The 26,248-nt window shown below is 37.5% G+C and overlaps 1 protein-coding gene across 2 annotated transcripts; it reads right to left on the reverse strand.

Moving 5' to 3' along the window:
- Positions 1-2,433: 2,433 nt before the first annotated feature.
- On the reverse strand, positions 2,434-26,210 carry LOC145990956 (polyprenol dehydrogenase-like). Of its 2 annotated transcripts, XM_083126546.1 has the most exons (7): positions 26,134-26,210; positions 25,467-25,622; positions 9,409-9,516; positions 7,319-7,492; positions 6,725-6,932; positions 5,684-5,885; positions 2,434-3,047 (listed from the first exon to the last, which is right to left on the reverse strand). In XM_083126546.1, exons 2-7 carry the CDS (start codon positions 25,558-25,560, stop codon positions 2,850-2,852), a joined length of 984 nt encoding a protein of 327 aa, XP_082982672.1. In that variant the 5' UTR covers positions 25,561-25,622; positions 26,134-26,210; the 3' UTR covers positions 2,434-2,849. The 2 variants fall into 2 exon arrangements, with proteins under 2 accessions (XP_082982672.1, XP_082982663.1); XM_083126537.1 differs by lacking the exon at positions 26,134-26,210 and having other exon boundaries at positions 25,467-25,983.
- Between the last annotated feature and the right edge of the window lie 38 nt (positions 26,211-26,248).

Below are 26,248 nucleotides of genomic sequence, written 5' to 3' on the forward strand. Positions count from 1 at the left end.
GTGCGTATTACTCACTATCCATGTTTTGGAAGCTTTACTGCTTCCTTCTTCAGGTGGTCGTACTTTAGGCTCGGAACATCAAGCCACATCCGAGAAGTGTCATACGAGGATACTAGGTAAAAGGTTGGGGTTAAAAACACTTAAAACTCACGAAAAAACATGTTAAAATCACCAACACTCAAGCATACTGTGTTGGTGATTTTAACATGTTTTTCATGTTTTTTCGTGAGTTTTAAGGGTTTTTAACAAAGGTAGTTTGAAATTTGTATGTGTTGAGTGCCATGAAGTGTTTTTAACCCCAACCTTTTACCTAAAGTCGTTTTCGCATTCAAAAGACACAATGGTCTCTTATGGACAATACGAGCACCCTGTTGTGAAATTTCTCGATTTACAAATTTAGCTTACGTAAAATCGGTACCTGCAGTTTTGCAGGAAATTTTATAGAGAATACAATGTGAACACAAAAAACTGGTAACTTGCTTACATATTCTTAGATAAATTAAAAACTCAAATTTTCTGTGAAAACAAAATTTTTAGTTTTCATTCCTAACGTTGAAACATGCCGTAAAATTGAAGCATTCATTATGAAAAAAATTGACACTGTTTTTTAATTGTCATAGGTGATGGTGGTGTTCAGAATTTATCAATACTTTAAAGCATATTCGCGTTAAAAAATATTCAAATAAAGTATGTGGAGATTTTTTATTTTCGTGCAGTAGAAAATGTCGTCGCTGGCAATTTTTTGTTCTGTAATTCCAAGTAAAAACTTCCAGCGACAAAGTTGTGGAGAAAATAATGAAATTATTTTTTATAACCACTCAAATGTTCCCAGAAATATTACTTCCATGCATTTGGAGTTTCTTTTTAACCCAAACCGCGAGCGAAGTAAGGAGACGTTGTCTGGCCATCTTGAGCTGACTCACTGCAGCATTCCAGCTAATCACCACCAAGTTCTCAAGTTATTTTATTTCCATTCAGTAAAAATATTAACTTCATGCAGTTTGTTATAATAGAACTGCAATTACTTAAATTTAATAATTGACAATTATTTCCAATGCTGCTGGTGTGAGCAACATTAGTGCTGTTGCAAATACACGTTTTTGTTTACATTACTGTCGACATTAATAATGAAATGAAGATCACGTTTCAGTTTCCAACGTACACATAAATTCATAGACACCATATTAACCCTTGAAAGGCTTTCCAACACATGACAAAATATGGGGCTTCAAGGTAGAAATATGACGCCTTGCTTCAGTCATTGTCGTCTTTATCAGTTCAAGTGGGCCATAACTCATTTGTTTGTTTGGGTTGCAACTTGAACTACTTGCAACTACAGGATGACATCGAACCATTAATCATTAGGTTAAGCAGCAATTCTTCCAGCAGTGGCACAAGTTCTGACAGCAGTGGCCAATCCTCCCAAGACTCGTCAATGCCGATTAAGGTAACAATAATGAATTTATATATAGTATATATGTAACACATTACCATATCTCAATGTTATTCTATGAAATAATTACAGAGAAAGGCGAATGAATATTAAATGTGCCTGTGTATTAAATTAACTAATGGGAAAATGACATGCTAATGAACTGTAACGTTCACAGTATAATATTAATATTAATAATTTCATATAATTATCATTATATATACAAAATATGCAACACCTTCATTGTGAAGGAAGCTCATCATTTCCCGGCAACATGAGTTAGCGCTGTATTGGCAACACTGTGCAGTTTCTCCATAAGTGCCGTTGTGTCTTCTGAACGTGAAAACGACAATAGTATCCTCGTATGACACTTCTCCGACGTGGCTTGATGTTCCGAGCCTAAAATACGACCACCTGAAGAAGGAAGCAGTAAAGCTTCCAAAACGTAGTTTGCAACGAATCTATACTCACTTACGTAAGTAGACGAAATTTAATACTTTTAACGTATTTTTGTTTAATCTTTTGTTAATGTACCCCTACAATACTTACGTCCTAAATCCAAAGCTTTGTGAAAAGTGACTAATGTAACATCTAGTGGACTTTGAAAAAGGAAACGTGGGATCTTCAAAATGTTGACGACTCTTAGTGAAGAACTGTAAGTGTTTGTAAAAAGATCAAAAGTTGACCACTTAAACTCGCTGAGCCAAGGAACTTTATGAAAAATTGATAAAAAAAACTGTTAGTATTTGAAATAAACTAGGAACACAAAGCTCATCATTGTAAAAATTGTTTTGTGCTTAAAGCTGTTCAATTTAATACATCCGTTCTATGTTTGTGCAGTGAATTTCTTTAATACTACAAGAACCATGGCATAGGCACTGACTTGTTGAATGCCATTTTACATATCTACTCAGAAAATTATAGTATTGGAAGTTCTGTGGAACAGTCCAAGATTTAAATTATCTCAAAGATATGTGATAGAGGAAGAAGAAAAAAGGTAATACTGTCACCATTTTTTTTTTTTATTTCTGAGAGATTTGACAACTTACTAAAGCCATCCAGCAAAAATATATATTTCCATTTGAAAAGACAAAAGTCATACATAACATGTTATACAAAATATAATAGAGAATTCTGTTCATAACCAATCAGTCTTACAGTGGATCACAGTTACGACATTCATCCATCCAATTTTCATGAGACACTAATACTGTCAGAACATTTAGATATTGGAATTTTCATTTAATCACTTATTACAATACAAACATGCATATATTGGAATGCAACTGCAGTTTATTTAAGTAACCTTGTGATTTGCACAACCGACGAGAATATCCTCTTACCTTGTCCCTTCCATTCACTCACTTATGCACATACACTTGTAATGTGAAAGAAATATGTTGGTAAAGAGTTTTCACTAACATTCCACATTCCCAAAATCTTTTATTTTCAACATTTCATGTGTCATATCCCACAACTTATCCTGCGCTGCTTTATCTTCTGCCTTTCGGCTAGAGGATACTTCTCTGCAGTTATCAATGTAAGTTCCTCCCTTGCCTTCAACTTTCTCTGAAACTGCTGCATGTAATATACTCCGTGAACCTTCCTCTGGACTCTACAAAAACAAAACAAACAAAAAAGAAAGAAAGAAATCATTAGTAATGACCTTTCAAGTGCAGAAATGAATATATACTTTCACTAATCATTGTATGAATGTAGATGTTGCCATGCTATACCCCCTCTGCCACACCAGTGACAACTATGACAATCTTGACATGAGTCTAGCAAGTATCAATGTTTTTAAAATGTGAAGGAAATTGATTGATTTGGTTATTTTACGTCGTTTTTGGATAACTGAGATGATGAGGATGATTTGTGATATAATGAAATTGAAGGGACACTCACAACAGAACATCCTTGCCCAGGTGTGGATTTGAACCCGGGACTCCTGGTAGCACGCTGCGATAACCACTTTGCCACGGAGGTCAGCAAACTTTCAAGAAAGTCTGTAAAAACAGGTCATAGTTATGGAATAAAGAACGTGTCGGTAGATAGCATCACAATCCAGCTTGAAGTTAGTTTAGGTAGCAGATGCTCGATATTTGCAGCTAGTTATTGAAAATGGCAACCATGCTCAAGGAAACAACAATTGAATTAAAAATGCTGTTGTGAACAAACGAAGGACTTCCTCTAAAGGTTATTCACAAAGGATGTTTCCCATTTGCTGGGATTTTTTTTTTTTTACTACATAACACGGTACACAATTTGGTTAAAAAATCATCTCAAGCTGACAAAGACATGTAACAAAAGAGACTGTAGCAACTGCAATGGGGTGTTGTCATGGCTTGGTATAATTCATGATTGCTTGAATATTGCAGATAACAAAATCATAGAACGAAGAGAATGTGTCTGGCCTTGCAACTTTATTGAAAAACTTCCGAGAAGGGAAAATAATGTCAAGAAATATTAAATGTTATCAGGTTTTATTCCCATATAGTGTCTTCTTATTAACCGTGATGCATTTACTGACTTCATCTAATATTTAGTTTTGTACCTTTTTTTATGGATGCCTTTATAATACACGAAAATCTTGTTTCACCCATTCACACATACACATGTATCTGTGTGTTATAGAACAACATTTGTGGAACACATCTCATTATCTTTATTCATAAAATAATTTTCACTTGAGATGAAGGGGAAAACACATTTTGAAGATCACAACTTTGGTGTGTGAAGTTGACTTCATCTCGCTTCATAGAGAATTATTGTCACAAATACATAAAAAGACTCACTGTTATCTTTATAAATTGTGCCTTGGGTGTCCGTGTGCTTATTTCTCATCTTTAGTTTTGTGCCTTGTGCATATTAGAAATTTTCTTGTGGTTCGTAATGCTTCTGCACTGGTTATTTTACGATGAATCTTTTGTGTGTTAGTAACAATGATTCTGGTAATTGGATGTTTTTGGAGATGAAGTAAGGTGAAATCAACTTGACACAGAAGAGGTGGGATCTTTGAAACATTTTTTCATTATCTCAGCTCACTAACACGAGTTAAACTTCACTATTACTGATAAAAAGTGAGCTACGTGCACCTATTGCAAGAATCAAGACAAATTGTCCTCAAGCAAAGTGAACAAGGAGTATCATTCCAGAATACAAATTAAATGAAAAATATTACTAATTGGTTACACTAATTTTGTTCTTAACCATGTAGCTAATTTCTCTATTGTAATAAAGAAGTCAAAGGTTTGATTTACAAGGGAGGATATAGTGATTGAGATCCAATTTAAACTGTAGATCCAGTCCCAATTATCCCATTTCTTCTCAAAACTCAAACTCTTCTAAGATATACCTTGGATGACCTCTTCCATGAATTATTTCAATGAATAAGTGAAAGAAAAGGAATGTTTTCAAAAATTCTGGAGCTCTTGGTGATTTCATGGCAGCATTTCAAAAATACCGTTTCTTTTTCAAGGCGATTTCTACTGTATGTTAGTATTCACATAATATTGTTCTAGATGTTGTTTGCAGGCCTCCTCAAAAGTGTAGTGACTAAATATTGTTGCTTATTCCCAGTGGTTTAGATTCCACTTTGAACTGTAGGTCTAGCCTTAATTAACTTATGTAAACATAAAGTGCACTTAAATGAACTGGATGTTGGGGGCAGCGCTATACCCTATGTTAAATTACTGAAGTTTTTAGAAAAGTTTAGTATATTATAAACCCCTACACATGATTTGCATGTAAACTAACCTGATCTACACCTAGAATAATATAATAATGTGAATTTCAACATACAGCAATGATTGCTTTCAGAAAGAAATATGAGAGTGTTTTCTAAGTGATGGCATGAAATCACAAATAACAGCTCCAGAACTCTAATCCAACTATCCCTTTTTTCCTGAACTGTTCAGGTAGAGCAGATCAATGTGCACCTTCAGTAAATTTAACAATCTTTCCTCCATATTTTGTAATTTAGTTTTCAATTTGAATTAGTTTCTCTCAAATGCAGGAAGATGGTTCTAGTGTTCACACTTCATATAATGTCCAATGACAATAGAAGTTGCAGTATACCTACAATGAACATAGGATTTGATTAAATATCCAAGTTATGAAAATTGGGTGAAGGTCAGAGGTTGACTTGATAGCTCAACAGAAGAAAGTTGGCATTGAATTCCAAGGTTTCAGATTCAATCCTTGGTTAAACCACACAACTTTTCAATAAGTAATACATTATGGTTAAATTACCTTGAAAAACAACATTGGCATCCATGGAGCCATATTCTTGACGTATGTTCCATTAAACAATTCTGTATTCACCAAACCTGGATGGATTGCATGAATTTGCACATACGCCCCTTCGTCCTTCAACATGGAATTAAGCTTCTTCGTAAACATAACCTGTGCAAGTTTAGACTGTGCATAGGATGCACTTGGAATGTACAAATCCCTGGACAAACAAAAAATATAATAAACAAACAGATTAATATAGTAGTAATATACTAACAAAAGAAAATACTGTTCCTTATTCCCAATGCTAATACAATACTGCCTTAAGTGGTAAAGAGTATGCTAGCATAGTGATATGTGTTTATTTGTGGAGAGGGAGGGAGCAAAATAACATTTATTGCAATATTTATATTAACATATTAAATCTAAAGGTATATCACCATTAGTGATACATTTCATATATTATTCTTAATAAAAATGAGACAAGAATAGGTTTCAAATATCAAGCTGATGATGACCTATTGAGATATTCAAATGTTTATCACAATGTAATAAACAGATTCAAGTGGTGATTCTTTATATTCTGTCATGTTTACGTACAATATTTTACATGGCTAGCAGTCCCATACACTGGCCGAAATTTCACGAGAAAAGTTGTGACCTAAACCAGCATGCATCCCAAGCCCAAAGCCTGATGCCTCAGACCACAATGTTGTGAGATATGTTACACATATGAACTGTACTAAGTATCTTCAACTTCTTAATATAATTGAATAAAATGTACAAGTGACAGTCTTGAAAGCCGGAAAACAGCAGCAATTGAGCTCAATATAATGACCATGAGTCATCCAATGAAAAGTTACTGGACAGGCATTGGTCCTTCAAGGGCTTTTATCTCAGAGTATAGGTGAAAGAACTTAGTGCATAAAAACTCAGCACTTTGTTTCAGACTTGATAATGGATGAATATATTGATTTTTAACATTAGACATATGTGTTTAAGGTGTACCTCAAAGTACCATTCATTAAAAACATCAATTTCATTGTGATGCATACTTACTTCATGGTGTGATCCTGAAATTTTATTGTTCCGGTGGTATGAGCACATGAAGAAACATTGACAACACGTGAGTAGCAGTCCTTCCTTCCAGATGCTTTCAGTGTATTCAGGAGAAGGTGTGTTAGAAGAAAATGGCCAAGGTAATTTACAGCAAAATGAGATTCAAAACCATCTTCGGTTAACTTGCGGGGAACAAACATAATTCCCGCTGAAACAGAGTAAAAATGTATATCATGTATAATGAAAATAGAAACATCGAAGAAAGAAGGTAGAAAGTACAGCAATTATTTCAAGAATTGCTTAGGAAATAAGATACGTATATCAGAACAGACTTAACCCAGTTTCAAACAATTGCGTACAACTTTCAACTATGCTTTACCATTGTTTTGATGTGCAAAGGAGGCAACATATATCAGGAATGTCTCTCACTGGAGTTGTAATTTTCAATTACTAATATTGTGAATGCTAGTTTTGCTTTTCTTATTTTCCTCACTTTTAATAATTCTTTTTTGCCTCCTCATTTTAGAAAGTTCCACTGTATATCAAACAAATTTCTTAAATAAAATAAAAAATAAAAATCACCATTGAACTTACCATTGTTGACAAGAACATGCAGAGACTGATGGCTCTCCAAGAATTTCTTTGCAAAATTCTTAACTGAAGCAATAGTTCCGACGTCTAACTCCATACATTCTACACTTCCACTGTTAATCCCAGATTCCTTCAGATCTTTAATTGCATTTTGACCAGCTTCAACACTTCGACATGCTGAAGCCAAGAAAATAAAGTATGTGTTATTAATTTTACTTTTACAATTTTTTTTTAAATATTTTTTTTAAAAGAGAGAGATATTTGTTTTCTCCGAACACAATTCTAACAAGAATTAAACATGTTTTACGACAAGATGACTCCTCTAAAGACAAGTTAGAATTGTCTTTAGAGGAGTCATCTTGTTGTAAAACATGTTTAATTCTTGTTAGAATTGTGTTCGGACAAAGCATTTGAAAATTTTGCTTGGAGATTCTGGAGAAGTATTTAAAGTTAGAATTTAAATACTTCTCCAGAATCTCCAAGCAAAATTTTCAAATTATATTAATTCTATGCAAGAAATTTTTGCTTATTTTTTGTCCTATCTCTTCCCGAATGTTAAAATATGTCATTTCAGATAAGTTATTTTCCACGTCACACTATCTAAAATTATGATACATACTAAACAAAATTTTATAAATTGCAATGTTATAATTAAGAACTAACAATTGCAAAGTTTAAAGTTTAAAATAAAACCAACTATCTTAAATATAACATGATTTCAAATAGTTACACATAATAAAAAAAAAAAAAGAGAGAAGAATGTCCTGATTGTAAAATGTTATAATTATGGAACAATGGGCATCCCGTGAATGATAGTTGTATTGCTCGAATTGGCGTGGCCTACAATTTTAGGGAATCGCCGCTAGATGCCACTCCGCATGTTGTACCCGTCCATAAGCTCAATCTGTTGCAAGATGGCGACCGCTCAACAAAAGGCTTTTTGCGTTCTGCAGTTTAGCAAGACTGAGTCAATGATTACAGTCCAGCGTGCTCTTCGTCAGCATTTTGGAATTGATCTGCATTTGCTGAAGAACATTTGTCGTTGGTGTCGCCAGTTTGAAGAAACAGGATGTTTGTGCAAGGGTAAGAGTCCAGGTCGACCTCGCACTTGTGATGAAAGTGTGCAAAGAATTCAGCAAGTGTTTGAGCGAAGCCCACGAAAGTCTACTCGCCGTGCCAGCTGAGAACTTGCAATTCCTCATACGACTGTTTGATGTGTTAAGGTAACGTATGGTCTATAAACCATACCGATTACAACTAGTCTCTTCACGTTGGTGATAAAAATAAACGTGTAGAGCTTAGCAATGCTCTCTTAGTGGACATGGAAGACAGATTTTTACCTCAGCTGATTTTTAGTGATGGAGCTACATTTCATGTAAGTGGTAAAGTTAACAGTCATAACGTGATGATATGGGGGCTCCAGAATCCTCACGCAATCGTAAAGCATGAGCGAGATTCACCAAAAGGAAACTTTTTTTGTGCGATTTCTCACACCAAGATTTATGTCCTTTTTTTTAATAAAAAAAAACAGTGACAGGAGTGAGCTATCTAGAAATGCTGCAGACCTGGCTTTTTCCACAACTTCATGAGGACTCTGATGATTTCTTATTTCAACAGGATGGAGCCCCACCACACTGGCACAACAACGTACGACAATTCCTCAATGAGACACTGCCTCAACACTGGATAGGGTGCACAGGACCCCGAGACAATGCCCTACACTCCTGGCCTCCAAGATCTCCAGACATGACCCCAGACTTCTTCTTGTGGGGATACGTGAAGTAACGTGTTTTTGTTCCACCATTAGCTTGTGACCTAGACGAACTCAAACACACGATATCAGCAGCAGTGACTACAGTAGAAGAAGTTACCTTGCAAAAAGTGTGGGACGAATTTAGCTATCGACTTGATGTTGTCCGTGCAGCTTATGGAGCACTTGTAATAACATTGCTAAAACTTTATAATTTTGTGAGTATTTTGCACTTTGTTCCATTTTTGTAATTTGTTTTCATCACTAAATATAACATTTTAAAATTGGTTCATTCTTTTTTAAACACCCTGTACATATAATTTAATACAGAATTAATACACACCTATCACAACATGCATGTCGCATTGTAATAACTTCTTCACAACTTCTAAGCCAATGCCTCTTGCTCCACCAGTAACTACTGCAGTTTGTCCACTTCTCAATGGCAGCTCTGAAAAATAATATCAATTACAATAATTACAAAACAATAGGCAAAGACTATAAAAACAACCAACTTTGTACTCACAGATTTCCAGTAATCCTTTTAGGAGAAAAAAGGAAAGAATTAGCAGTAGCATATCCTGGATTTTATTACAGGAGGGTTGAACCCAGTGTCCAGGAAGGGTGTGATCAATATTTACTCTTAGGCTAATCGAGGATTTATTGTTGACTTTAGCTGTCTCGCAGGAATGATAGCCCACTTTGCCCATGACTGATACACCGTTGGCAGATTGAAAAACATTTCATGTGAATTTTTGCTATTCTATGTATGCTCAATTTAAAATACAGCTAAAATATCTAGGGAAATTTTCAATGAGAATTATGCATCGATAGTTGTATTTGTATTTTAGTTATTATTTGTTGATTTACCACCTCTCTAGGCGAATGGAGACAAATGGTGTATTGAAATAGTTGAAAAAACACAATGAAATAATTGATTGATTTTGATATTGTGGGGACTTCAGCACATAGGCTATGTTTTCCCGTCAAACAATATGGGGACATGTCCCTTAACTAAAACCAAACTCGGGACAGACTTGCAACAAGAAAAAACATCTCTTAAAAAATTCATTATTCCATTTTTAAAACTAACGCATTCATTCATTGCTTAACATGATCTAAAACTATACTGTCTCTGAGGAATAAAATGCCCTTATCTATTAAAAGCTAAGGCTGTAAAAGGGCACTCAGCACACAGGACAAACACAGCCCTACGGAGGATTATACTGGATGTAGGTTCAAATGCTAGAGCCTCGTTGGCCTGCAACATTGCAGTTAGGTGAAAGTGAGGTTGACTTTTAGGTCACAATAAAATGACCATGTGCCGATCTCCCTGGAGAGTGGTTAATGCAACATGCTACAATGTCAGAGGTCCTGGGTTTGAATCCCAGCCTAGGCATGGGAGTTCTTCGTGAGTGTTCCTTCATCATCATCACTCATCCTCACCTTCTCAATTATCTAAAGGCAGCAGAAAAGCGATGTAAAATAACCAAATCAAACAATGGTCATGCCTTGCCCAGGATATGAATCTATGAACTCTGGCTTCATATCATCTGCCACAGATGCTGCCTATATGAATACTAAGTGGGGGATTGATAGAAAAGATTATAGAAACAGTATCATCCAGAGAAAAAGAAGAAATCATATCCTCACGTAATAATGCTGGATATTAATACCACTGGGAAAAAGGGGAAAGAGCTCCTAAGCCTATTGTAAGCACACTTGGTTTTCAAGTTTCATTTCTTATGCAGACTGGGTAATTAATAATAAGAGCACAAAAAACATTGATGCCCAATAAAATGATTCGAAGTAATTTTAGTTGGAAATCTAGGGAATTTTGTTTGCACATTGCAAGCTTGACCAACTGGGTTGTTCTAAGGTGTCCGTGTACTTTTCACCATGCTGTGAGGCATATATAGGGGGTGGAGGATAGGGCTCTACACATTCCTCGGCCTTCAGGGCAGTTTTGGAGATGATGTGATCAGCACCATGCTCTGGCCACCTTTACTCCCCAGGTACGGTTTTCATTGAGGCTGGGTGAGCCCAAAAGCTGCTGCAGAGATAAGGTCAGAAAAATTCCTAGATCACCCACCCCGGGAATCAAATCAAACCTGGGTCTTCTGCATGGCAGTCAGATGCACTACAAACTAGACCATCGCGGCTTGGAGTTATTCCATGTGATATATAATTAAATGCTTCATACTACATCTCTGTTCAAGTTCTTATCAAACCGTATCAAGACTTACCCACATACAAGCAGAAAAGTGGTAGGTGCTTTTAGTTGCATCTTTCCACCTCTAACAGTTCCCTAGTTATCTATACCACCAGGCACGTAGCCAGGGTGGAGGACTCGGGGGGCTAAAGCCCACCCTCCCTGAAATCCTACAAATATCTTATTTCAATAGTGGTAATAAATTTTACTTCCTTAGCAGGATTTAACATATTGTGTAATAAGTTGTATTATACTATTATACTGAGAAATTCAAATTCATCTTCAAGGCTTCTACCCCTCCCACACACACACACCTTTAGATGGCGACTGCTAATAAGGGAAGAGCCGCCCCCTCCCCCCGAAACAAAATTCTGCCTACGGGTCTGTATATGAACAACTGAAATGTGGCCAGCAAATATTGAAGGAAGAAGTACTGGCATTTATTTTACTTTTAAAAATAACATATGTACTGTATCTAGAGGAGTAGGAGATGCCAGAGGGCAGGAGGAAGCAGACACGCACCCAGTCTATGCCCTTCCTCCAAACGAATAATTAGAAAGTATTAGAAATTAGAAATTCTTTATTTATGGGCGAAATTCGGCCTATGGCTAATATCAGATAAATACTATGTTAATAGTTTTGTATGGTATTTAGGGGTACATTTAATCTGAGTTCCTCTAAAAGAAAAAAAGTGCTGTCCACAGCCTTCGGTACTTTTTCTTTCAGGCTGCCCTTAGTGGAGGGAGGGGGGGGCTGACAGAAGGGGGCGTCGTTATAGTCATTGATGACTGAACCAGCGAGTGGGTTAAGTTAAAATGGACAGCGCTCAACGAAATACGTGATAAAATTGTTTGTCTGGTGTGCGCGCCAAAGGTGGACCCAATTTATCTTATGTAACTGTCAGAGAATGCACACTGAGCAAAAATATCGTGCTCTGGTATTTTCTTACAGCGGTTGATTATTGCTAAATGCTCGTAAGTAATCTCACTTCAAATCCGCTGTCGGCGCGAATTCCTTTTGGCAGCACATATTCGAGGTTCACTTCCTATTCCAAGAAATCTGGCTGGCATAAAAAAATATATATAACGAAGCCTATCATTGCGCGAGTATTCATTTACATTTTTAATTTCCGTGATTTTCCTTCGTTTTCTACGATAAGAACGAATGTACGACAGAAAGAAAGAATAAAAACCTGCGCAGCCTTAACTACTATACTATGAATGTCGACTCGAGTTTTACATAGGCCTCACAAAGCAAACGTTTGTAAACACATCCTCGGAGTCCGAGACGCGGAAGTATGTCCCATTAGCAGCGACGGATTAATGGCCTCTAGTGTGGGGGGAGTGGGAAGGAGATGATTTCTGTATTTGTCATTTCGATGTTCATCTACAGGGTGCCGCCCAGCAACACCGACAAACTTTCACATCATGCAGAGCAGTGTTTCTCGACCGCTGGGCAGTGGCCGGGCCCTAGCTTCAATTACACCGGGCCGCGAAAGGTTCTCCTGAAGTTTTGGACTTGCAGCCCGAGCTGGCAACCACCTACAAAGATGACCTTTCGTTCAGGTTTCGACTGCTATACCAGGGAATTCTTTCTCGCCAGTGGCGGTGAGCGATTAAACGATCTAACCGTGGGTCGCGTTGGTTCCCGCTTCCAAATTTGGAGGTTGATGCACAATCGTCAATTTAGTTTGCGGAGCAATTTTCATTGGGAAGTATATTGAAGTAGAAATATTCTAATTAGACTTTTTCGGTGTCCAATATGGAATATGCCAATGAAAATCCTGTTATCAAATTAATTTAATGATATTGGCCAGAGGAAACTAAAAGATCCAGTCGTTGTCAACTAATTTAAACCAGATTTTATATTTGTCAACAAGCTCAGACATAACAGAACTAATGCTCTCTATGATTATGCCATGATTTATTTATTAATATTACATTTCAAGGGTACATATTAATTAACGTGAACATTTTATTTTTAAAAAAAAGTAGAAAACTATTTACGAGTAAAGTTGTTGGAATCGGGGCATCGACTTTTAAAAGAACGAATTTACTGGGCCGCGGGCTGATGAAGGTTGAGAACCACTGATGCAGAGGGCCTTAGAACGAACAACTTTCCTTGAAGCTACAAGTCGTCGAAAAAACTGTTATTTTTATCCTGAATGTATGTAGCCATGCCGCGCAGATTCGTGGTTGCCACTGTACTATGTTTTTCTGTCGGGAAACATGCTAAATGGGTTGACGCTACACGAACGCTATCATGCCGGCGGAAATATATTGAAGTCTCCATCACGGTTGATCGGCTTGTTATTTTACTTTGCTTTTCTGTAACTTTTGGCTGATCGCAAAGATGAGGATTAATAGAGATACGATGAAATTGATGAAAGGACAATCACAAAGACACATGGACAGAACACAACACAAGCCTCGCAGAGGATCATAGTGGCCGCGCCGCGAGTCCAGACGTCAGTCTGCGAAATTAAATCATGACGCATCGCTACCAACACATGTGTTGCATATCCTGTATCGTTTCATTTGTATTAATAAGGGGTTTTGTATGCTTGTGTAAATATAATCACTACTCCTGAGGGTGGGTCCCCTTGCATTGCTTGCGGTAACACAATCTGTCGTTAGCGTACGAAAAACTTCGTCGTTTTCCGATAGAAAAGTTCATGTCGCAACCGTGAATCTACGCCTACAGAAAATGCCGTTTTGTAAGTGATTCGTCTTGATGCCCTATATACGCCGCGAAAGTTTGCCGGTGTTGTATTTAGACACACTGTAAAGAGTTATTGTTAGTTTTACACCATCGGCTCCGTAAAGGAGGGGGGGGGGACAAATCCCTATATTTTAGACATGTAGAACTTTAGGGGTCGTCTCTTCCTGAGAAATCATTAAGAACCATTATATTCAATAGTTGCGACTATGATAAAAAAAAAGCCCTCCAGTCATCGCATAAACAAACCAACATTGCCCTCCCATTTTTACAACTCAGCCAGATCCGATAATTCTTCAATTAGGGGACCGATCGACCCCTCCCCCCCTTCACCTGCTCCCTTAATCTGCTCATGCAGAGAAACTTCACCAAAACCATATTGTAAAATTGTCTTTCAAATGCAATTCTGGATAACGTACAATTGTTAAAAAATTGAATTCAGCTTTGTGTACAAAGATTATTTGTAAATCCTGTCCTAACATCCACACACTTAAGGGGAAGAGTGACAATTTCCCCGAGGTCCTTCTCTCTGAGGCAGCTGGGGAGCACTGTTGCCAACTTAGCTACTTTGGAGCCAGATCTGGCTCTTTCGTGCACTCGTTTGACTGAACTGTGGCACCCGCCCCTTGCCCCACTATGATGCCATCACTAGCCCTGGCACACATGAACCAACTTTTGCCATGAGTGTACATTTTAGACGTGACGTGATATTATTATAGCCTATTGGCTGCGTTGCCCCCCCCCCCCTGCCCCACTATGATGCCATCACTAGCCCTGGCACACATGAACCAACTTTTGCCATGAGTGTACATTTTAGACGTGACGTGATATTCTTATATTGGCTGCGTTGCCCCCCCCCCCCTTACCTGCCCAGCTACTTTTATATAGGGCCGTGGCTGAGGTGAAGGCATTATTGTTATCCGGTAATCCCTTATTTTCGATTTCATACGACCATCGGTGGATTATTGAGATGGGCGATGCCGTCAGATCTAGACGGCGAAAATTAAGAATAGACTGTCATCACTTTAAAATTACCGCTAATAGCAGCACCCCCATCCCCTTGTCAACCAAAATTAACATGGGAGGCACTTTATCCAGCCTTCCTAAATCTAGCTCCTTGAAAGTCAACTTTAGCTCAATTTAAGGTGAAATTTAGCTCTTTTATGCGCATCAGGTTTAGCAAAACTGCCAAAATGGCCGTAAGAGGCAAGGAGAAATGCATTACGCTTATGAGCGAATTATTTTATTCGTTATCTTGAGAATATCAAAATTCCGATGGCGGGGAAAAAAACATGATCGGGTAGAGGATCCATTGAAGATAATATTTGCGCTAGAAAGAGTCGAAACTCCCATTTGTTTGGCCGTAACATGAATTTGAAGTTGTCTCTTCATAAGGAATACATGGGATTCTGTAAATACTTATTCATCATATTTTTCAAACACTGTATCTAGCTTAATAATCAACTTTAAAAACAGCTTCCACTTGCAACATGGGCAGAAATTCATACTCTCAAATTATGCGTGGATTTTCTTTAGTAGCAGTGCCCATTCCGACGATATTGAAATAAATGCATGCCTGGTGCGAAATTGCCACACCTCACCTTAACAGTAGCGAAACTAGGTATATGAAAAAGGAGGGGGGGGGGTGCGGAGTTCCACGGAAAAGGCAAGTACAGAATGATTATTTGCACACCTTTCTAGGTCTTTTCCCCTTTTCATTTTATCTTGAAAGGGTAGGAGGATTGAGCGTTAGTTATCTAGCTTCTGAGGAAAGTTTGCATATGTTCTTTCATTTATTTGGAAGAACTACTTCTCACTCACTTTCTAATTTCGCGCTCACGGATTTTAACTTGGTAAACAGTCACCACCGACCTCATTCCGCAAAGTCTACGTGGGTAGACAATAACGCTGAGTTGAACGAATCTTACCCTTTTGTTGTAGAGAAGTTTCTCGTTACGCTACAACGTGGAGGAAAAAAAATCACTTGTTCTACCTACAAATACAAACAATCATGATGAAGATTGCAAAAAAAAAAGTTCATGTCTTTCTGTTACTGTGTAGTATATGGAGAACAATTATTGCGGCATATAGAGAACCGTTAACACAATAGCACTTCAATTTTAAAAAATCTGACTTTTTGGTGGGGAAAATCTGAATCGATACATTCATTTGATAATGATACTACAGTTTATGCCTTCATAATAATTTCATTCAACCGACGAATACGTGTTTTGCGATACTGATTGATTCCGATATTACTAACTATAGTAGAGTACTAATTATATAGTTGTCATTATTCGGTACCTCTGATCACACAGAATAATCTCTGGTGTTAAATTTCCAACACTTGGAGGGACGTTATACATTCTTTGCAATATAGACGACCTCGTCCCATATCTTTTTCCGCCGGAACCACAGCGCGTGCCACAGCGGAAATATTATTTTACTTGTCCGTCTTAGAATGGTCAGATTTGAACCCCCCCTCCCCCTTTTTCTCTCCCCGTGCTTATGGAGAACAAGGGCCAAATGTAAATCTGCGCCACATCACTTCTGCCCAATCAGTGCATCTTTTCCTGTCTTTGACCCCCCCCCCTGGGCACGCCTCTGATTAAGGTAGACCGATGTCGCCTGGGTGAATCCAATATTTATAAATAAATTTTGAATCCTCCCACTTGGAATTTTTCAAATATCACGCTGTTAGATATCCGGTGGAGGCACACACTGCTTCTGATCCCACTTGAAACTATAGGTCCAGTCCCGACTAGCCTATTTGTGCATGAAGTGGACTAAATAGGCTGAATATAAATAAACTCCATACAAAAAAGCGCATACAACTATTTTAGTTCAGCGGCCTCGGTGATAAAATGAGTCGAGCGGTTGACTCGCTACTAAAAGTTCAGAGATCGAATCCCAGGCTAGGCATTGAGATTACCTTTGCGTGTCATCATTCATCCTCATCGTCGCGATTTGCCAAAAGTGGTAGGAAAGCGACGCAAATTCAGAAAAATTCAAAATACTTATAGAAACTTTTGAAGGGAGGAGCGGTTGTTGGACTGCACCTCCTGAAGTGCCCTTGATTCCAGCAGGAACAAGGTTCCCAAAGTTACAAGTCTTCCAATGCTTTCAAATGAAATAAATGTTGATTTAATTCCGATAATGTACTGAAAATATTACCCAAGTTCTTCGTTGTAGCTTGGGGTCGTTCCGCTTCACCTATCATCGTGAAATTAAATATGTATCATCATATTATGCAGGGACATTTTCAATCGAAGACTTCCGCAATGTTGTATCGTTTGGTTCTCATATGAAGGTTATGATGCAACATGATGATAATTTGGTGAACGAAAGCTGTAACAAGTTGGTAAAGCAATTCTGACAGAAAAGAACCTGTAGATTACACGAGATCACGGAAACCATAGAAGTAACTAGCGGTGGGGTCCGGACTCCCTTTCCCCGAAAATACACTTGTCGCTCCTGCAGGTTCTGAAATCCCAAACAGTTTGGCATTGGCAAAAATAACACAAGCCCCGCCCTTCATGGATTATTCTTTACACAGTATATGCACACAATGTAATATACACTAAAAAGTAAAAATCAGTTTCGAGGGCCTCCCGATGGCGGAGTGGTAGCGTCGTCGCCTTGTAATCAAGAGGTCCCGGGTTCGAGGTACAAGTGGTTCGGATCTCACTTTAAACTGTAGGTCCAGTCCCGATTAGCCTTACTGTGCATAAAGTGGACTTAAAACAACAAATCAATCAATCAATCAATTTCGAAGGCTGTTGTGGAAGGATAGTGATATTTCCCAAAAGGGACATAGCCAAGGGGAGGGCTCGGGGGCTTCCTACAAATATCTAGTGGTATTAATTTTGCTTTCTCAGCAGGATATGGCATCTCGTATGTAGACTATCGTTGTAATATACTGAGAAATTCATTTTCAGGGCTTCTACCCCACCCAAATTTTTCGCCTTTAGATGTCGGTCGCTGATAAAGTACCTACCTTACCTACCACTCGGCGCTACAGCCCTGGGTGAGCCTTGGCCTCCTCCACAATCAGCTTCCACCTTCTTCTATCTCTCATCTTTTCGTTCCATCCTCTAATCTTCATAATTCTCAAATCTTCCAGCCATCTTAATCTTGGTCTTCCTCTTTTCCTCGATGAATATATTTTTTGCATTCATTATTCTTTTAGGCATTGCCATTATTCCCATTCTTTGTACATGACCTAGCCATTGCAATCTTCTCGATTTTATAAACCTCACTATATCGTATTCTCCATCGACCATTCTCCAATACTGGTCCATATATTTTCCTTAACACCTTTCTTTAAATTCTTCTCAAATTATTTTTTCTATTTCTGGTACCGCCCACATCTCTGCTCCATATATAATGACAGGTCTTAGATATTAGAGTTTTATATATCTGGGTTTTTGCAGCTCTACTGATTAATTTACTTCTAAGCATACTTTGATTAGCAAAGTATGCCTTATTTCCTGCTTGTATCCTATCTTTGATGGTTGTACTAATTTGGGCTTCACCATGTAGATAAAGTAATAAATGAATAAATTCTGGCTACGAGCTTGTTTTCCGACAATGTTTGTTCCTAAAAGAATCACATTTTCTTTTATCATCAAGTGTGGGGGAAAAAAACATGTATCAGCATACTCCATTTGTTTAATGTACTATCAAATTTACGCATGAGGTGACTTTTGCATGCACCACTTACAAAGTGTCAGCGCGTCACTTTGTGGCTCTCGCGCCGTGTGTTGGCCGCCCCTGATGTAGACTATCGTTGTTTACGTTTGATTGATTGATTTTACTTCGCTTTTATGACAATTTTGGTTAATCGCGAAGATGAGGATCAACGATATGGTGAAATTGATGAAAGAACACTCACCCATGGCCAGGCCGATTTTCAAACTCGGGACCCCTGGCATCGTAGAGCTCTGTGCTAACCATTCCGCTACGGAGGTCGGTCTGTTGTTTACGTGTAGACGCACATCACTCATATTTCGAACCGGCGAATCACCTTCCAGTTTAAAATAAATTGTTGTGGAAATAAGTGTTATGTCGCAACCTGGCCCATTGCGATAAAAAGCAGACGCTTGAAGGGTAGGTGGGGTTATCTGGTAATCTGATATTTTCTGGTGAGAGAGCTCGGAAAGGAAAGGAACCATGGAAACAATGGGTCTCCTTTCAAAGTTATCAATAGGTCCCAGTCAGGGTCAATTCTACCATAAGTCTACTCCTGATGGGCGGATGTAAGCATCGAACTTTGGCCTCTTTTTCTTTTTTTTCATTTCTTTCTTCTTTTTCTCTCTCTGCGTTGTGAAGTTTGTCGAAGAAAAAGTTCTTCCGGCTATAGCCTACTTCAGAGGAGGATTGAGGACGCGAAAGTCTGTCGGAAGGAAAGAGAAAGCTGGCTGGGCGAAGTAAAGCACACAGGTGACTGACTTTTAGCTCCTTACGAGGTATTTCAACATTTAATGTACCGATACCAGTGAAAATCCACATAAAAAATAAATAAAAGGACACATTACCTGTCCTCTACGAAATGATATGTATTTGTCATAAGCAGGTTGCAACACGCTAAAAATAATTTTGCACATGATCATGGATGTCCGCAGGATTATTTTCTGGGGGTGGCCCCCCCCCCCCTTCAAGAAACACTCCTCCATGTTGAGATTGTCATGTTCCTGAAATGCCCTTGTAACAATTAAAATAAATCACTGTACTTTTATGTTGACATTCATTTTCCAGGGGGTCGCCCCCCCCCCTTTCCAACATTATAACCATTCACAAAGAAAAAAAAACAAATGAATGGAATCTTACTGAGCAACAACAAATGAAAATTGATGACAACTATTTATTTATAGGTTAATCACGACGACGAGGATGGACAATGAACTACCTGATGGGATACAAATACACGTACCTTACACAGAATTCGAACCTAGGACCTTCGATGTACGCTAACCACTCCACCAGAGTCTAGCAAACGAAGTGAATCTATGCAAGTGGGAGAGGGGTTTTTGAGTAATGAGGTAAAATGCTTCGAAGGACAGGAATGGCAAAGGTGTGCTTTTAACGTAGGATCGGATCCACCGAATGTTCCACTGCTAGGAATCGAATCCAGGCTCATTGATTACAAACTACCCAAAATAGAGCCAAATATTTCATTTAAAAACACTCCCCCGCGACGTATTGGTAACATCGTTGCCTTGTACTCAACGGTTACAGAGTTCGATCGCCAGCGGATGCACAGTGGTTTGAATTCCACAATAACTGTAGGTCAAATCCCGACGAGCCTCGTGTGCATAAGTGGAATTAAAACCAAAGCCTAAAGAAAAACCACTATAAACTCAATCCATCTGGATATAATGTGGACTTAAAACAAACTTATAAAAAAAATAAAGAATATCACAATGGTTGGCACTTTACAAAGTATATTTTAAGAAATCTTCCAATCTTCTCGTTTCCGTGTAACTTTTAACTCCTTTTTTTTTCGTCTCATATTGTTGTCTCTTTCTCGTTAACTCATATTATTTTTCCACGTCTGCAGCTCGACGAGAGTGCATTTTCGACCGTTGATGTTTTTCATTGTAAAATTGCAGAGAATCGTTACTAAATGCATTAACTATTTTTTTTAACGATCTAATAAGGGTAACATCTATTTTCGGAATGTGAAATGAGTTGTTTTTTTTGTAAACCCAAACCAATTGTAATATAAGGACGATCTGTGGTTGGAGTAGAAGAAACACAACCACAGAAGGAAGCAATATTGCAAGAACTTCCCAGTTGTAAACTTAATCCTTCTTTTCTCTTTGATACTTCCGCTTCATGAATTGTTACGTGAACAATCAACAAGGTTCATATTTATTGTTGGTTCTTTAATTCTCATATGTCGTACGCAGATTATCATGTGAGAGAATAAATTAAAGAAACCAACATATCTGAATGAGAAAAAAAATACATTTTACGTTCCACCTGCAGTCAGGAAAAAGTCGGGACAAGAATTACGAAGACTAAATCCTGGTAGCCTTAGATCTGATATGACAGTATTGCGATTGTTGTGTTTATTGCGTGACCCTTAAAAAAATCTATATCAACATAAATATAATTACATTCTATACAATCTGCCAAATGTCAAAGAATATTCGTCGATTGGTCATCGTAGCCTCTGCCTCAGCCTTAGAGCGCTCGATCAATGGCCCAATGGAGCTTCAAGTTATCCTACAGTTGGCAACAGTGATTTGAATCCGGACTGAAAGTGAATTGTTCCCATGGCAACATAATCGGCTTCTATAGATACCTATGGTTGACTCCTTTCCAAAATATCAAACACCCAACGACGATTCGTTTCCTTACACTTTTATTCAAAAAGATGAAGAAGAAAATATACATCACTGTCCCATCCGCTCCAGAATAAATTAATTCATCATGTTCTCTAGTATTGTGCAGCTAGAAAAGTCTGTACCAGAATCGGAAACAAAAATTCCACATCCCGATCAGTCGGGAAATTCCAAATAGTTATGTTTAAAAGTTGTAAATGTTCGATTTTTTCTGCACAGTACGTATCTGAAACTTCTCTGAAATTTTTGGTTTATATTCCAGAAATGCAAAAAGGCTTGTAACTTCGAGATATCTCGACTCGGCCGGGAAATTGCGATTTTTTTTTCTTTGTAACCACTGGCGTACGCAGATGGAGGGCTAATGGGGCTACAGCCCCCTCCGAAATTTTGAGAAAAATCAACATTTTCAAATAGAAGCAGTGAAGAACTCGGGGAAAAACCAAAGTGGTAAATACAAACCCCCACTTAAATGGCCCCGAGTGACATTCTTGAGAATGGAAAGTTCTAAAAATATGAAATATCTTGTCCCCCACCATTTAAGGAAGTATGTTCTACACACGTTTACAATTCCAGCCCCTCCCGAAAAAAAATTCGTACGCCAGTGTTTGTAACCAAGGAATTCTGGATCAGGAATTTATCCAGAATTTTCCAATGGGGGGTAAAGGTTAAGTATAGTCCCAAAATTACCAAGAATTGCTATTTGTGAAAAATGCTTGGGGAAATTTGAGATGCTGTTTGGGTGTGTTGATAAATCGTAGTTCTAGATTTGTTGCTCTATGGGGTAAGATGGTCGCACCAATGCAAAAACCACAGTGATCTAAATCTTACTTTGATATAGGTATTTTATTATTCAATGTTCTGGGGGCAAAAACAACAGATTTTTACATTTGAATACATACTGTTATCGGTAAAATGTACCTATTTGTGACTATTGGGTCATATGAGTTAGCATAGGAATTATCAACAAAATGTAGTCAGAAACTGAATTAGATAAAAGTAAAATATTGAACATTTGTGATTTTGGCATTGGTGCGACAACGTGTCTGTGACTCTGATCAGGGTCCCCTTTTATAGAGTTGGACAAGTCACTCAAAAAGTAACAAATGCATTGCAGTTGCATTACCTTTATTCCAAAAGTAAAGCATCACCGCTCCTTCATCACACAATAAGGACATTCAACTCTTTACACAAGTATCACACCTATTCTCTGTAGTGCATGTTCTCCCAGTGTATCTTTACAGGCACAAGTTTAAGACAACATAACAAAGCACATTTTATACTGGTAAATAAATCCTATAGTTCTGAATCATATGAAACTAAGGCAAGTAAGGTGGTAAAGAAGTACCGTTACAACTGCTAATGCAATTTCAGTAACGGGCGTCCTCAATGATGCAGTTGTAGCATTGTCCCCTTGTAATCAAGGGGTCTCGGTTCGATACCCGATGGAGCTACAATGCACAGTGGTTCGGACCCCACTTTGAACTGTAGATCCAGTCCCGATTAGCCTATCTGTGCATAAAGTAGACTTAAAACAACAAATCCATAATTTCAGTAATGATTTACTAATGCAAGTTTAAGAAAGTAACATGGTACCCTCAACTCTCCCTTTCACTGCATTGTTTTCTTTACTCTATAAGCATGGGATCGCTGTTACTTTCATAAACAAAAATTCAGTCATTTGTAATCAAATAAGTTATTTTGAATATCCTATTCCTGAGACTGATTCTCTTCTTGAGAAATCACACATTATGGTCTGGGCATTTGTTCTGTGTGGATTCTAAATGTGATGATTTTCTGCCTTGGTTACAAACATTAATTTATGTCTGAACTATTATGGTTCTGGATCTGTATGTCATTAATTGACTCTCTCTGGCATTTTCAAATCTGAAAGTTCATTGCCGCAGTAATGTAAGTTTTCCATCCCTCCCTACAAATTTCCGTTACATAAATATTCTATCCCTACAATGTAAATCTTGCAATAAAAAGCCAAAAAAAAGTGACAGGAAAGTTATGTAATATATATATATATATATATATATATATATATTACAAATTATTATTATGGTTGATAACCAAAAAAATGAAGTTGAGTGGAATAGTGTTCCACCAGAATAATGAAAGTAAAGAATGTATCAGAAAAATTGAATGAAAAATGTATGAACCAGATCAGAACTTCATGTTTTCATATTCTACCACTTAATCCAAGTACCAAGTATAGATCCACCAACCCATCTGAAACCCTGGAGCAGGAGTAGTGGCACTAGTTAAAGTTAGGGGAAGCCTGTAGTTTGCATATTTTCCGAGGTTTCAGAAAGCTTGGTGGATCTATATCAAGGCTACAAGTTTTCAAAATTTAAAAGAAAAAAAAGAAAAAATATGCAAGACATTACAAAGCATAAAATATCCTCCATCCCTACAAAGTGTTTCAGTACCATCGACGCTCCGTACCCCCACGATAAGGTGATGACAATGGGTCAACGACCCCAGTTTTTCTTGAACAAGGTGTGTTAACAACTATGCACTTCAGTGTATTAAATGTGTGTCACTGTCCTTCGTTTAGTGGCTCAAGTCTCTTCCAAGGTTATAATAATTATTCAATTCTATTATATTCATGTTATTCAATATTATATCACAGCCTGCAGACCCCTACAAAAAATTATACCGACACCCATAGTTGTTAGAGATGTATTAGATTATGTACAGATGGGTTTGTGCAATTCAAAACACGCGTTGTATGGCAGGTGTGAATGGTTGTATGTGTATTCGACTGCATCACTGATTTTCAGAGTTCATAAGCATCATAACAACAAACACTTCATAATAACTTATCACAGTGGACACATGTACTGAATGAAAATCGATTAGAAAAATTAAATTTACCTGCATACTGCCCAAACACAAGCGCTGCTTCTATTATATTCTCTTTGCAATACTCACTCACAATTAAAATATATTACAAGCACTAGCTAAAAATGTACAGCATGTTAATACATATAATAATGCAGAATAACCACACGGAAAAATCCACAAAAATATGCTAAAGTAATTAAAACATACATGCCTGATTCCTTCCATCCAAAATAGTACAAATAAACCTATCATGAACTGAGTTTTACTTGCACAGTTCATGTTTTGCCAAAACCTTATGCTTCAAAAATGCAATTCCATGCAAATCCGTGTCAGACAAACCATGTTCTGGAATATGCTCTATGCTTTGCCTTCGTAACTTTGTAAGTATAAGGGGCATTCACCACAATATCAGTACGAACACATTTACTCCAATAAATATTAGTCCAGTTATGACATTGAGTTTTTATACTTTTAACCTGGTTTAAATCAGTTAACTTTTATTTTTGCCATGTTGTGTATTTATCTGTGAAGATGGATCCAGGTCAATCAAAAAAGTAGATTGTAATTTTACCACAACTTATAAGAGCAACTTAAAATAATTATATAAATATCTGGTACTTTAGTATTATATGGACTACCTCATTTGTCTACGTTAAATTATATTCCCCTCCCAAACATGAGTCATTCGGTTAGGTTAGGTTCCATTAATTGAGAATTGTATTTGGTAGAATACGATTTGGAGGCAGTCTGGATAATACTAAAGTACCAAATATCTTTCTTAATACTTAAGTTGTTTTATGCCACTTTTCTATATATGTAGTATCAGTTTTATAGCAAAGAGGAGGCTTTCTTGTTGGATTGTCATTTCAAAATTACTGCTCCTACTAGTAAATGTTGTTGTAGGAGATGATTAGCATAGCAATACAATGTTGACATTGCCAGTGGTTTATCCATAATTTTCCACCTGGGAGGGTGTAAGTTCAAATTTAAGAGGGAGGGGTGTAAGGGTATATTTAGACACAAAATGATAAATTGGGCCTATGTGAAAAAAGTTAGGGGGTTGTTGGAGGTAGACAAATCACTGCCAGAATTATTTAAAAGAGGATTCAAATGCTGGATAAACATTATGAATAGGAAAAATGAAGCAAAGGAATTATATTGCCCTATTTTCCTCAGGAAATAAAGTTCAAAGACAAACCCCTCCATTATACTCTGTACCTATGTTAATCATATCTTAATACTAAGTTAGTTATACATACAGAATTCGCTTACCAGTTTTGTTGTGTCTTCTGTATATCATATCATCTGCTAAAGCAACTCCACCCATTGTAGTGTAATAAATATGATAACGAATTAATTTGAACATCTTGCTTCTGCTGATCGACTTCCACTGTGTAACAAGTATCAATACCGCAACACCAGCAAACCCTAAAACAAGTAGAAGAGACATGGTCACGTTCGGACCAAAATAAATTTCTGCTAACTGGTTTTCAACTGTTGTTCAACCTAATTTCCTACAGCAGAACTTCGAAGGAAGTGTTCCACTTCACGACTTGCACCGCGCGGCACACTATTGCAAAATCAAACGTCAAAAAGCTGCCGTGCTGTCTTTTATGACCGCGTGACCGAAATGCCAACACACCTCCACTCACGTGACCTACGTTACTCGTGAAGTATGAAGACCGTATCTGCTCTTCAGATTGCCGCGATTTCTTCCTGTCAAGTACGGATGCATTCGTACTTCACACTGAATTTCTACTCAATTAAAACTGTAGGTGACGTTTAAGACCAACACTAAATGCCAAAATAAAAATTAATTGAATGATAAATCTAATAGCACAGACAAAAAAGATCCCCAGCGATATAAGCCCCTATTTCTAGCAGCACATTTTAGCTAATCTTATACTTATACAATTGTTATTAATAATAACAAAATAACCATTAATGCTCGATCCGCAGAAAGGAACAAAACAGCTGTTCGACCAAACGTTTCACGTCTCGCTCCTTGCACCAGTGTTACCAACTAGGTTTCAGAAATATTCACTGAGGGAATT

This window comes from Lepisma saccharinum, chromosome 1 (genome assembly GCF_977018435.1).
Source record: "Lepisma saccharinum chromosome 1, izLepSacc3.1, whole genome shotgun sequence".
Classification (NCBI taxonomy): domain Eukaryota; kingdom Metazoa; phylum Arthropoda; class Insecta; order Zygentoma; family Lepismatidae; genus Lepisma; species Lepisma saccharinum.